Source organism: Notechis scutatus, chromosome 1, assembly GCF_049901735.1.
Source record: "Notechis scutatus isolate UNSWTSFEM ecotype Mainland chromosome 1, rNotScu1.2, whole genome shotgun sequence".
Taxonomy (NCBI): domain Eukaryota; kingdom Metazoa; phylum Chordata; class Lepidosauria; order Squamata; family Elapidae; genus Notechis; species Notechis scutatus.
This window is the reverse complement of record NC_142009.1, coordinates 95,171,035-95,183,538: the sequence shown is the minus strand read 5'-3', so window position 1 is coordinate 95,183,538 and position 12,504 is coordinate 95,171,035. Positions and strand designations below refer to the sequence as shown.

The following is a 12,504-nucleotide window of genomic DNA, read 5'->3' as shown; positions in this document are numbered from 1 at the left end:
TATCTCTAGGCAAAATAAAATAGCAGTGAGCGAATGGCTTTCATCTCAATCAGTTCATGGCCTTGGAATGAGCTCGGGTCTCAGATCCAGATCCCACACTACATTGGCACTTTGGCTTGACTCTTTAATTCAGCTGCTTACTTATTTGATTTTAGGAGTATGTTTTCATTAATACATGTTTTTATTGACTTACATTGTTTACTTACACTGCTTTTATTCTCTGACAGGCCTGGGAACCTCCAAGGCTGTTAAGGAATAGATGAAATACAGTTTAGCCAAGGAATCCTAAATGGTGGTCCTAACAAACTTCTTCACCTATTCTATGTAGCAAGTATCAAATAATATGCTTGACTGTATCATAGACATATTACCTAGTAAGAGAGATTTGCTTTCATACATAAGGCTGGCACGGTCTCTCCGCTTTCCTGCCTTGAACTTGAAGATATGGCTAAGTCCAGTGTGCCATAATTGGAGCCTTCTGATTCACACAACTGAGTTTTTTTTTATTTCAGATGGTCTTTTTCTTTAAGCTTAAATACGTAATGATAATGTTTTTCTGTAAGACATAGCACTGGCTGAAATGACAAGACCTTGGCTAACGAGGATGGCTTTTCAGTCATTGGTGTTATTACCAAGGAATAGGAACCCTATTCCTTCATAGTAATACTATATTACTATATCTTACTTAGGAATCTCATTCCTTTCATAATTGAGTTTTTGAAGTTGGCATATTAAAACAACCTTCCCCATTGGGGAAGACACATTGGGCTATGAGTTCTAGAATTCCCACTTCATTTTTAATTAATACGGAATTTCTCTTTGTTCTGTGGATACTTCCAACAAACGGCACCAGAATTCTGCATTTGCAATCATGCTTAGCTTACCTGTTCAGGACACAAGTAACTTATTCGCTGGAACCATTTGCATTCATAATTAATGGAACTGTATAGTTGAGCAAGAAATGCCAATTCGGTGCATGATCTTTAAAGAGCAAATGTTCGGTTGACAAATCTATTTCATTATTTTTTATTTGTGGGATGCATAATACTTACTATATCTGGATACTCATCTGAGCATATGACAACAGCCAAATTATGTAATTTATTATCTTTAACATTTCTGTACTTGTAATATTTTAGAATATCCCTTACAGAATATTTCTTTGATTTACTCAATGTTTTGTCCATATGTTTTTGGAATGAAGGTTGGCAACTATTTAGCGCTTCTCAAAATTGAGATGACTCCCATACCACAGTGTAAGAATAAAATGAAAGTACAGTTAAAAATCAAAATGGAACCAATATGGATATTTTAGGTAGGCCATATGGTTCATACATGGGTACCAGTATATTCAATTACCTACTTCCCTTGGTACTTACTACTTCACATGGAAATTTTGAAGAGCATCAAAAGGCACTGTCAGATGATAAATATGGTAAATGTTTTTCATTATTGTATTTAAGCATATTTGATTTAAAATATGTCTGTGTGCCTTTAAAAAGGAAAATGTAAGTGGTAGAGAGCATCTGTGATGGCTAGGAATGGTGATTTCATTCACAATGAAAGCAACTTGCATAGCTTTTAAGGTATGTTGGTTTTGAACTACTAGACTTTTAGTGTTGCAGAAAGTTATGAGCCCTGGTGGTGTAGTGGTTAGAATGCAGTATTGCAGGTTGACTCTGCCCACAGCCTGAAGTTTCAATCTGACAGGTTCAAGGTTGACTCAGACTTTCATCCTTCCAAAGTTGATAAAATGAGAACCCAGATTGTTGGGGGCAACATAATGACTCTGTAAACTGCTTAGAGAGGGCTATAAAGCACTGTGAAGCAGTATATAAATCTAAGTGCTATTGATACTTCTATTGCTATTATATACAGTGTATGCAGAAATGATACTAAACTAAAGGATTAATGGTTTTTAAAAGAAAATTTTTACAGTAGCATTTGTTAGAACACAGTTGGGTTGGATGCATGCTGTGTATATGGATTCACCTTCTGCTGTTTATACCTGTAATTATACAAAGTGCATTCCTCATCTTAGAAGCCTAGGACCAAAATTTGAGAACGTAGAAGGGAACTAGGTTACCACAGATTTCCAAGGCAGGAACTAAGTATTATTCACATCCACTTATGATATTGATCCAGACTATTAGGTCAAACAGTTTCTATACACTGTATTAGCCATTATGATATAGACCTAAAACACAAATCACAGATAAGTGATTGGGGGAGAGAGCTTTTATGTGTTACTAGTTTGGCTGGATGTCATATTTTGTCTGTTGGCAATGAAAGAAATGTGAGAGGTCATTTAACTTACATGGTTTGTTCTTGTGAATTATTTATATCTTTTTGGAACAATATTTTAATGTATATATAAGTTTATACAGTAATTATGGGGGAAATAGGAGGGAGGAATACTGTATTAGATAAGTTCATGTGTCTGTGTGTGAGTGTGCGAGTGTGAGAAAGAGAGATTGTAGATGGTTTATGTAATAATAATCTCTTAATAGTACAGATGTTAATGTTATGTGGAATACTCTTGTCAGTTTCTTTTGAGTTTTTACTCTAAAACTAGTGTTATACATGCACCTATATGTGAGATAGTAAAACACTTTAAAAACAGAATCCTAGACTGACAATATTTTGATCTGATGCAGTCCCCCGTACGTTAAGGTTTATTTTTCTGCAAGTGTCATTAGTTTCCCTAGTATAAGAGCCAGTTGATATTGTTTTGAAGGGTGATAGCTCTTCCCACCCCCTGCAAATCGCTTCACGGAGGTAAATCTGATCAATAATATAATTAATTATGACAAGTTCTGTACTGTAGAGTCAGATTTAATTTTAATATGTTCGAAATCATGGCATGCTGAAGTTCTCAAGATCATTGCTTTTGTGATCATACAACAGAATAAATATTTGACTATGATTTGGATTGTAAACAGCAATAAACATCATTTAATTTGGTTTATGTAATTATCATAAATATCTTCAATTTTGAAACTGTATCCTAGATTTAAATAAAACCTATATTTTTGTACTTGTTGAAACCTATAAATTCATAATGATGGATTCATAGCTAAAGGATATGTCCTGTTAAACTCTTAGTGAAATCTTTCTTACAAGTAAGGATTATTGTATTTCAATTCCATTATTTCAATAATATTAAATCTATATCTTTTGGATCTGATTGAAATAAAAATAAAATAGATTAAATCTATATTTATCTCTCATGTTCTTACAGGATCTGAAATGATAAATTTAGCAGTTGCATAATTAACATCCTCTAGTTATGAGGCAAAAGTTAAAATAGAGATTTTGGAATTAAGAATATTGCTAAGATTTATCGTGTTTTTAAAAAAAAATCTTTTAAATATTTTTATAGCACTTCTTATGCTAAGCATCTGCCAGCTCTGTATGCATTAAAATACTGTGTTTGCTGTAAAACCCATAAAGCAATTTAAAAAATTAAACTTTGTAAAGTATATAAAAAAGCTATTATTGCAGCAGTGTTATTAGAAGGGATCAAATGCCAGGGTAAATGCTTTTTTATCGTTTAAAAAATATCCCAAATAATATTAGGTAGGTCCAGGACTTCTGGGGAAGAAACAGCAAACCGAAGACAGAACGGCACCAATGACTATGGCAGAATGAAGAGCTGGTGAGTAGATTGGCTCTTCAGAATACTTTTACAATCAGGGAGATTACTTGGGATCACACACAAGTTCTCCTCATGAGGAGTCCATGGGGCAAAAGTCTTCAGCAGGTTTAGACCTCTGAGAGATGAGAGGAGGTCACCTTTGTCCAAACCAAGGCATCTGCCTTTATGGACCTAGGATTTTCATACTTCCTATCAGAGGTGGTAATTAGCAGGTTCTGACCAGTTCTGGAGAACCGGTAGCAGAAATTTTGAGTAGTTCAGAGAATGACATATACCACCTCTGACTGGAGATTTTACAGTATCCCCTGCCACGCCCACCAAGCCACGCCCACAGAACCAGTAGTAAAAAAATTTGAATCCCACCACTGCTTCCTATGCTAATAACTTTATGAAATTGTTTGTTAACTGCTTTTCAACTTTTAGGAACCTTTGAAATGACAAGAGTTATAGCTTTGAATAAGTTTCTTTTAATTCTTAGAGAAAGAAACTTTAAATACAAGTTTAAAGATTTAAGTTTAAATATAAGTTTAAAAATTTCAAAAAATTATCTCTCTTTTTGGAATAAACTGCAAAAGAATGATCAATTTTGAAAAATTACAAATGGACTAAGTTGACATGGATTTGAAATAAAAATTTGAAATTGATTGTAAGAATGCTTCTCATGGGGAAAAAAAGCTACTGTTTTGAATTCTTAAAAAAAGATGAACTTTCAAGTTGAATGCACTTGGGGGAACTAAAGATAACTAAAGATTATAATAAAGGACAGGAATATTTCAATGGAACTTTCTAAAATAGAACGGAACAAAGTACTTCAACATTGGATGTATTGTCAGATATTGGAAATAATGGACCCAGAAGTTAATTTCAATAGTATCTGCCATTGCAAACACAACTGTGTTTTTAAAAAGTTATAGAAGAAAAAGTTATACTGGACAAGACTGAAACTGATTTGAAAGTGAATTTATAAATGACAGGCTATAACTATAATATAGAAAAAGATTTTACAGTGGATATACAAACCAGGTGATATCTTAAAAATTAAAAGGGATATACAAATAACAAACTTAAAGAGTGATCTAGATAACTTTCCTACATTGGATTTCCAATAGAAACTAGTTATAGTTTTGAAGAATTTTGTGAGAAAGGACATGGAAAAAATAAAAATAAGTCAAGGACATTAAAGTAAAACAGAGGAATATAAAGTTGTTTATTTGATCAAGCTTAAAATAGAGTAACTGGTAATGAACTTTTGTTCACCGGGACGGAATAACCAGGTTTTAAGGATTTCTTTATAGATAAGAGATAAAATATAGGAAGAAAAGATCTCCTTTTAAGATAAAGTGATAAGTTATTAAAATTGTTTATACTTGTGATGAAGGGAGAACTTATTTCTTTATATATCTTCTTTTTCTTTATTTTCCTTTCTATTCTTTCTATTTCTTAATTTCTGGCACTTTCTATATTTTTCTTTTTATTCTTTTCTTTTTTTTTAGTTTGCATTTTTTTCTTTTTAATTGTAATGTTTAATAAAATTATAATTAAAATAATAATAACAATAGCTTGGTCCACTAGGCTGTTTACAATTCTTTATGTGTTTTATTAAGTTGTTTCTTATAATGAGCTATGGTGGTGCAGTGGTTAGAATGCAATATTTCAGGCTAACTGCTCACTGCCAGGAGTTTGATCCTGACCGGCTCAAGGTTGACTCAGCCTTCCATCCTTCCAAGGTTGGTGAAATGAGGACTCAGATTGTTAGGAGCAATATGCTGACTCTGTAAACTGCTCAGAAAGGTGTGTAAAGCACTATGAAGCAATATAAGTGCTGTTGCTATTACTATTGCTATTCTTACTACTTAGTTTCCAGCTTTTAAAAAATTCAGATTCCTTGATAAATTAGCAGTTTTTATATTAGCAAAACATGGGAATTAATTTTAATTGTATGTGAATCATTTTGCTTAATGCTCAAGGTAGTTTTTTACATCTTGGAAATATACATGTGGATAATGTTAGCTTCTTTATTCTTTATTCTAACTGTGATAGGTAAATTTAACTTTTGGATCATTTCCATTAAATTCAGTGGGGCTTACTTCTGAGTAAGTATATTCTATCAACTTTGAATACAGGCTTTTCTGTGCCCTGTATTTTTTCCCAAGCACTCAATTTGATTCGTATCCAAGAAGGTGAAGAATCCTAGTCATCTGAGAAGTTTCACATTAATCTGTGACATTTTCCTTGCTTCAAAAAGGGTTTTATGAATTTTGGAATCATGTAAAACTTGTTATTAAATAATATTGAACAGATGCATTTTTAAAAAATTATCCAATAAGGCAGGTTTTTTTAATGAAAAAAAATATGAAATTGAATTAGAGATATAACCTTCCTCATTTATTTTACAGGGTAGCCACCATGAATGAACCAGCTTGTAGTGGAAATGGGCAAGACTTTGATGTATTTAGTGTAATGGACTGGAAGGATGGAATTGGTACCTTGCCTGGAAGTGATTTGAAGGTACTGTAATTGCAGAGATGTAAACACAGAGATGTACAATGTTTTATTAAAAGGTGTTATTATTTTAGTTAAAAAACAAAAGAACAAAAAGTATGTTATTTTTAATTGTAAAATATTACATAACAGTACATAATATAAAAGAAGCAATAAAGTTACCTAGTAAAAACAAGAGCAGCATATTAAACTTAAATTTTAACTTAAATAACTTCAAAATCTTAAAAGTAACGAGCTTTGGAAAGAAATGTCTTTGAGAGTTAGAATATCCCTACACAGCTACAACTATCCCAGCATCTCCACATCACATGATCAAAATTCTAGCACTTGGCAACTGGCGTGTGTTTAGAATGGTTGCAGCATCCTGGACTCATATGATCACCATTTGCAACTTTCCCAGTCTGCTTCCGACAAGCAAAGTCAAATGCGGGAAGCTAGATTTGCGTAATGACCACCTGATTCACTTAACAATTGCAGTGATTTACTAAATAATTATGGCAAAAGTTATAAAATTGGGTGTGACTCATCTAATAACTGCCTTGCTGTCTTGGTAAGGATGTCACCTTGTTCTAAACAAATTGAACACCATTTCTTATTCCTTCAAATGATCACCGTTTCTCAACTGGAATGATTTCCAGCTTATATAGTTGAGTTTGTTTCCTAGAATTTTATTAAGATGTTGCATAATAAGGAGCACAAAGAAGGCTCTGTGACAATTCCTGACACTTACAGCTGATATGGAAACATAACATGGATTGTTTTTTTAAAAAATTTTATGACATTTCTATACATATTAGTTCAGGATAATGGTAGAATTGAGGCAACTTGCCCATGAGCAATCCCTTACTTCTTGCTATTTATTTTATACAGTTTAGCTGCTTTAAGTGCTCTGTGTTTAGAAAGGATTACATGGGATTAATTAAGATATTTTCATCAACAGTATCATCTTTCAATCATATCATATAGAAATTTGTGTGATATTAGTCAGCACTTCAGTGAAGGAGGTTAAAATCTGGAAGATACCATTTTGAAATTTTGGATAGCTTCTTTGTGCGTGCATTTTCTCCCCCAGTGATGGAGGATGATTTTGATTTTGTACTGGCTTCAGGTTGTTTTTTCTGCTTCCTCTAATTAGATAATTGTGCTAGTACTTCTGATACAAAAATGAATATTTCTTTGTTTTATGCTTTAGAGGTTTTTCTAGTGTATTAAAATAAAATCAAAGTGTATCTTTCTAATATATTCCTATAATAAAATATACACCGGAAAGTGCACATTTATGCATGTATGAACCACTTCGTAGAAAGTTTGCTGGCCCAGTAATATGAGCATGACTTTGTAAGATTGAATTGCAATTATATGTAAGCTTCAAAACCATAAAGGCATTCATTGTTATTTCGTGGATTAAGGAACTGTTCTATGAATGAAAACACTGAACAGATAATCATTGGGAAAATGATGGTAAATGGGACAGGGAACTCAGTTGTAAAATGACATGGTTGTAAAATGCAGTGTCATGCAACTGCTGGTCATCAGATGTGATGGTCATCAGATGTGGTCATCAGATGTGATGTCACGTGATTGCTATTTGCAGTCTCCTGCCAGCTTTCTAATTGATTTTGTTTGTTGCCAGTGAAGGTTGCAAATGGTGATCAGGTGATTGTGGGACACACTGCAACCCTTTAATTGAAAGCCAGTTGCCAAGTATTTGAATTTCAGTCACATGACTGCAATATTGAACCATGGGGCTGCAACATTGAGGATTGGCCATAACTCTAATTTAATGCCATCATAATTTCTAATGGTTGCTGAACAAATGATCATTAACTGAGGACTACCTGTAATTCTGAGGGCTAAATCCTAGAAGTTTATATGCTGATGTAAAGAATCATCTCCAATAAACATCACAAACAGTGATAAAAAAAATACATTTGTTTCACATTTATTGAAACAATAAATGTTATACAGGGTATACGCAAAGATGCAGTGCTTAAAACAATTCCTGTGAGTAGTTCTATGGGACTGAATGGAGATTTGATTCCAAATTGTCTCCTCAGCTCTATTTCTACTTCTAGACTGCTGTACAACATTTCCATGCTCAGCATTCAGAATGTTTAATTGAGGGAAATGAAATGTGTCGTATTAAGTTTTCAAGGATCATGCTGTTTTGCCTCCGGTGCTTTCATCTTCTCTCCTTCCATCTTTTTCTCTTCTTTCTAGGCTGAAACCTAAATTTAGAGTTAGTCCTTTTGAATTTCTGAATAAATAAAGAGAGGATGTTTCACATCTATGTTTTATTCTTTTAAATAAGATATAGGTGTGTGTTTGAGAAGAAAGCTTGGGCTCACCAGCTTCCTCCTGTTCAGAAAGGGCACATTTTAAAGAGAGGCTTTTAAACAGAGGCTTTCTGTTCTTTGCCTTCCTTGTGCTGAGGAAATGACTTCTTCCTCCTATATGCTAACATGACTTGGGGTTTCCGTTGGAAAAGGGATCAATGAAGCTATAATGCCAGAAGATTTTGTTATTAATTTATTATTTCTCCAAGTTGTTTTAAAATGTGACTAAGTCTGAATGTAGGCCAAATGCACATTTTTTCCTCAAACATCCCTCCCCCACATTCATGGAAAGTATCTTACTTAAGCATTAGAAGTTTTTGATTTTTCTACAGCACATACAGTTGTCATTCTTCTCTGGCTCCAGAACTTATATTCAACTTCTTCTTCCCACCTAAATACACTTGGTAATTTACTCATACTGTACTAATCATGCATAATCCCTCTGTTATAATAGATCAGGTTTCTTTAACTAGGAAAACATCCGAGAAACTCTCCTGCTTTGGAATAACAGTAGTGTGGGGCAATCTTATTAGTAATGATATTAGATGAAAGAGGTTGCTCCTTGTTTAGCGGTAAAGGTATCATTACTTATGATACTCAAGGAATTGGATCAATTTTATTTGGATTGTCCCACATTGCAAAATGCCAGGGCAGTTTTGCAGGGTAGACCTTTGAAAATGAATAGTTTGGAGAAGATCTTAAGGCAACTCTTGGAACTTTAAATATTTAACTAGATCCAAGACTGATTGCTTTTGATAATTCAAATAGTGAATTAAGATTTGTATTAAACGAGAAGGCTTAGCCTTAGAATCACACCAACAACAATTTTAGTTGGTATGGGCAACTTCTTCCTAACCTCAAAAGAAGAGAGATCAAACAGAGGGTTACTCCAGAAAAAAATATTTATTAGTAGTACATTAAAATACAGGTCCCTTGAATTATTTAAAACAATTTATATTGCACTGTTGTTTTTCTTATTTTTAGTATAAAAGGATGGATTATTTATAGAAAGCAATTTCATACATGAGCCATTTTTTACAAGTGAAGACTGCCTGCAAGAAAATTGGTCTTTTATTCATTATTCAGATTTGTTTCAAACACTGTATGTTACAAAGTATTTCAACATCAAATTTGTTAGTAAAACATTCAGACAAAATGAAATAAAAATGCTGCAGCAGCCTGGCATTTAATGCAATAAGTAATTTTCAGCTGCTATGGAGTTTCAAGGATTGGGACTTTTCCATTTGTCAGGCAAAGTGGTGTGTTCAAATCAGAAACACTTCATATTACAATTGCTGTGAACTATGTAGAGGGCTTAAAAGTTGATACCTTCCAAACTGAAGGGCATATATAAAAGTGAAGGACCCTGCTTTTCTGAGTCACTCTGATGAGTACATACAATCACCATCACCTTTGGATTCAAGTGCTCCAATCAAATTGGACAAGCTGCAATAATTTAAAATTGCTTCCTGGAAAAGTAGCAGAATGTGGAACACTTCTTTTTATTATTGTACTTGTGTGTTTTCAAGTGCCCTACTTTTAAAGTGATGTTACAAGTATGCCTAGCACATTGCTATTGCTAACTAAACAAGTGAATGCATCTATTTTGAAAAGCATTCTGAAAATAGATATAGCTGAGCCTGGGAATACATTCAGAAAGGACATGTGCCAGAACCTAATGGCCAAATAGAGCTAGCCAGAAATAAATATATTATCAAATCTGGTTTGCAAAAATCTGAAAGTGCCTTAAATTATCCCATTTCTTTACTTGGAAATTACATTAGTACATTCCATTTACAAACAGTTCCCATTGTCACTGTGTGATACAGGGGTACAGAGATTTAAAGCTTGGAGGTGTTATTTTGATTATATGTAGAACCTAAGGTAGCAAACAGGAACCAGCTGCAAAAAACATGCCTTTAGAATGCTGAGCCCCAGAGGATTTTGCCCCTGAAAGCAAATATTGGAGGAAGGAGCCTCTTCAGGACCACAGCAGGAGGGAAAATAATTAAATTCTCCATCTATTTCTACAGCTGTCCTAATCCACTCTCCCAGCTGCTGCTATTTCCATTTTTAACCACCTGCCTTGCTTTGAGAGTGCAATCCTTTGAAGCAAAAGCACACATTGAAATTAGGATGGTTGAATATAGGTAGTCCTAGGCTTACGAACATAAGATCAGAACCTCTGTCACAAAGCAATTTTACAACTTTTTTTTTTGCCATGCTCATTAAGTAAATCGCCATTGGTCATTAAGTGAATTTGGCTTCCCCCATTGATTTTGCTTGCCGGAAACTCCCTGGGAAGGTCGCAAATGGTGATCACATGACCCTGAGATGCTACAACCTTTGTAAATACATGCCGGCTGCCAAGGACCCTGATTTTAATCAAGTGACTATAGGGAACCTGTGGTGATTGTAAGTGCGAGGGACCAGTTGTAAGTCACTTTTTTCAGTGCTGTTGTAACTTCAAATGGTCGTTAAACAAGTTGTCGAAGACAAAGGGTGGTAGAGCAAAGTGGCTGTGTTTTTTCCTTGACTGATCAAAGTGATTTCTACACATGCAAATAAGTCACTTTCTTCAAGGCAAGGGCACCAGTTTGAGAATGACTAGCCCCGGTATCCATGCTTTGCAACTCACAAAGCAAGGCTTCTCATAATGAAACATATCCCTAGAAACACACATTTAATTACATTTGGACCTCTCTTAAGAGCATAAATTCAATGCAAGTAGAAATTTATCAGGAAAGCAATAAAATTTGGCACAATAGTGAAGAAACAGTATCAAGAATGTTTATGTAATCTAGCATTGGCTGAAATGGCACTAATACCAAATGAATTTTTATACCTAGGATGTTGATATGTGTAACATGAGAAATAACACATAAAAGATTTTCAGACTAAACACATATGTATACTGTTCATTCTTGAACTACATAAAAGTATTAATAAGTATGTATAGAGCAGAAAATAGTAGCTTCTAGCTCTAAAGTGTTTATAATCAAAAATTCACTGCAGGAGCAACAAAAGGGAAAGGAAAGGGTAGCAGAGGCAGGAGTTTACTGTATGCACTTGTCTTTGAAAAAGTGCTGGTATTTTGACAAAAGGTTGTCTTTTTTGTTGTTGAAAAATGCAACTGCATAAAGCCATTCAGTCCCATTCAGAAAGTTCATTCTCAAATGTATTTTCAATGGAATTGTAAGTGACCACTAGAGGGTACTGGCAATCTACTATTTTTTCTTTCAATAGCCTTCCTTAATTTTACTATCATTTAATTATATTGCTTTGTTTATTTTATGTTCACACTTTCTGTAATTTTCCCCAACATTTTCATCTTTGATATGAGTGCTATTCTGAGAATTCTGGTCCTTGTTCAGCCTAAAATTGGAACAAATGTTTAAAGAATATATAGAAAACTCTAATTTTTGCAATTTAGGAATATGTTCACTGAGACAGATGCACTCAGGCTAAGCAGCCTTTGCCTATTATTTCAGTTCATGTGGGTGAGACTGTTATTTTTAAAATTCAGAAGATGATATATAAATTAGATACCAACTGGGATACAGCAGCATAAATGAATCAGTTCAATACCTCCATTAACTTTGCTTGCCGGAAGATGCTAGGAAGTTGCAAATGAGAACCATGGAACCTGGTGAGGAGGTTGCAACCATTGTAAATATATACCAATTGCCAAGTATCTGAATTTTGAACATGTGACCATGAGGATGCTACAATAGAAGTAAGGGTGAGAACTAGTTGTTTTCAACTTTGACTGGTTGGTAAATGATGGTTATAAATCAAAGTTACAAAGCAACAATACAAGAGCACACAACAGATACAAACTCAATGTAAACTGCTCCAAACTTGATTGTAGAAAGTACAGCTTCAGCAACAGAGTGGTCAATGCCAGGAATTCACTACCAGGCTCTGTTGTTACATCCTCAAACCCCCACTCCTTTACCCTTAAACTGTCTACTATTTACCTCACCCCATTCCTAAGAGGTCTGCAAG

General features: G+C 34.1%; 1 protein-coding gene across 6 annotated transcripts in view; it reads left to right on the top strand.

Annotated features, from left to right (window-relative positions):
- Positions 1-12,504, top strand: part of L3MBTL3 (L3MBTL histone methyl-lysine binding protein 3) — an 83,910-nt gene that overhangs the window by 16,041 nt on the left and 55,365 nt on the right. For 3 of the 6 annotated variants that reach the window (XM_087971977.1, XM_087971960.1, XM_026666094.2), the window contains exons 2-3: positions 3,580-3,658; positions 6,055-6,166. In XM_087971977.1, coding sequence (XP_087828103.1) covers positions 3,648-3,658; positions 6,055-6,166 — 123 coding nt within the window. In that variant the 5' untranslated portion in view covers positions 3,580-3,647. The remainder of the gene's footprint in view (positions 1-3,579; positions 3,659-6,054; positions 6,167-12,504) is intronic. The other 3 variants (XM_087971968.1, XM_087971947.1, XM_087971973.1) reach the window with 1 other exon arrangement.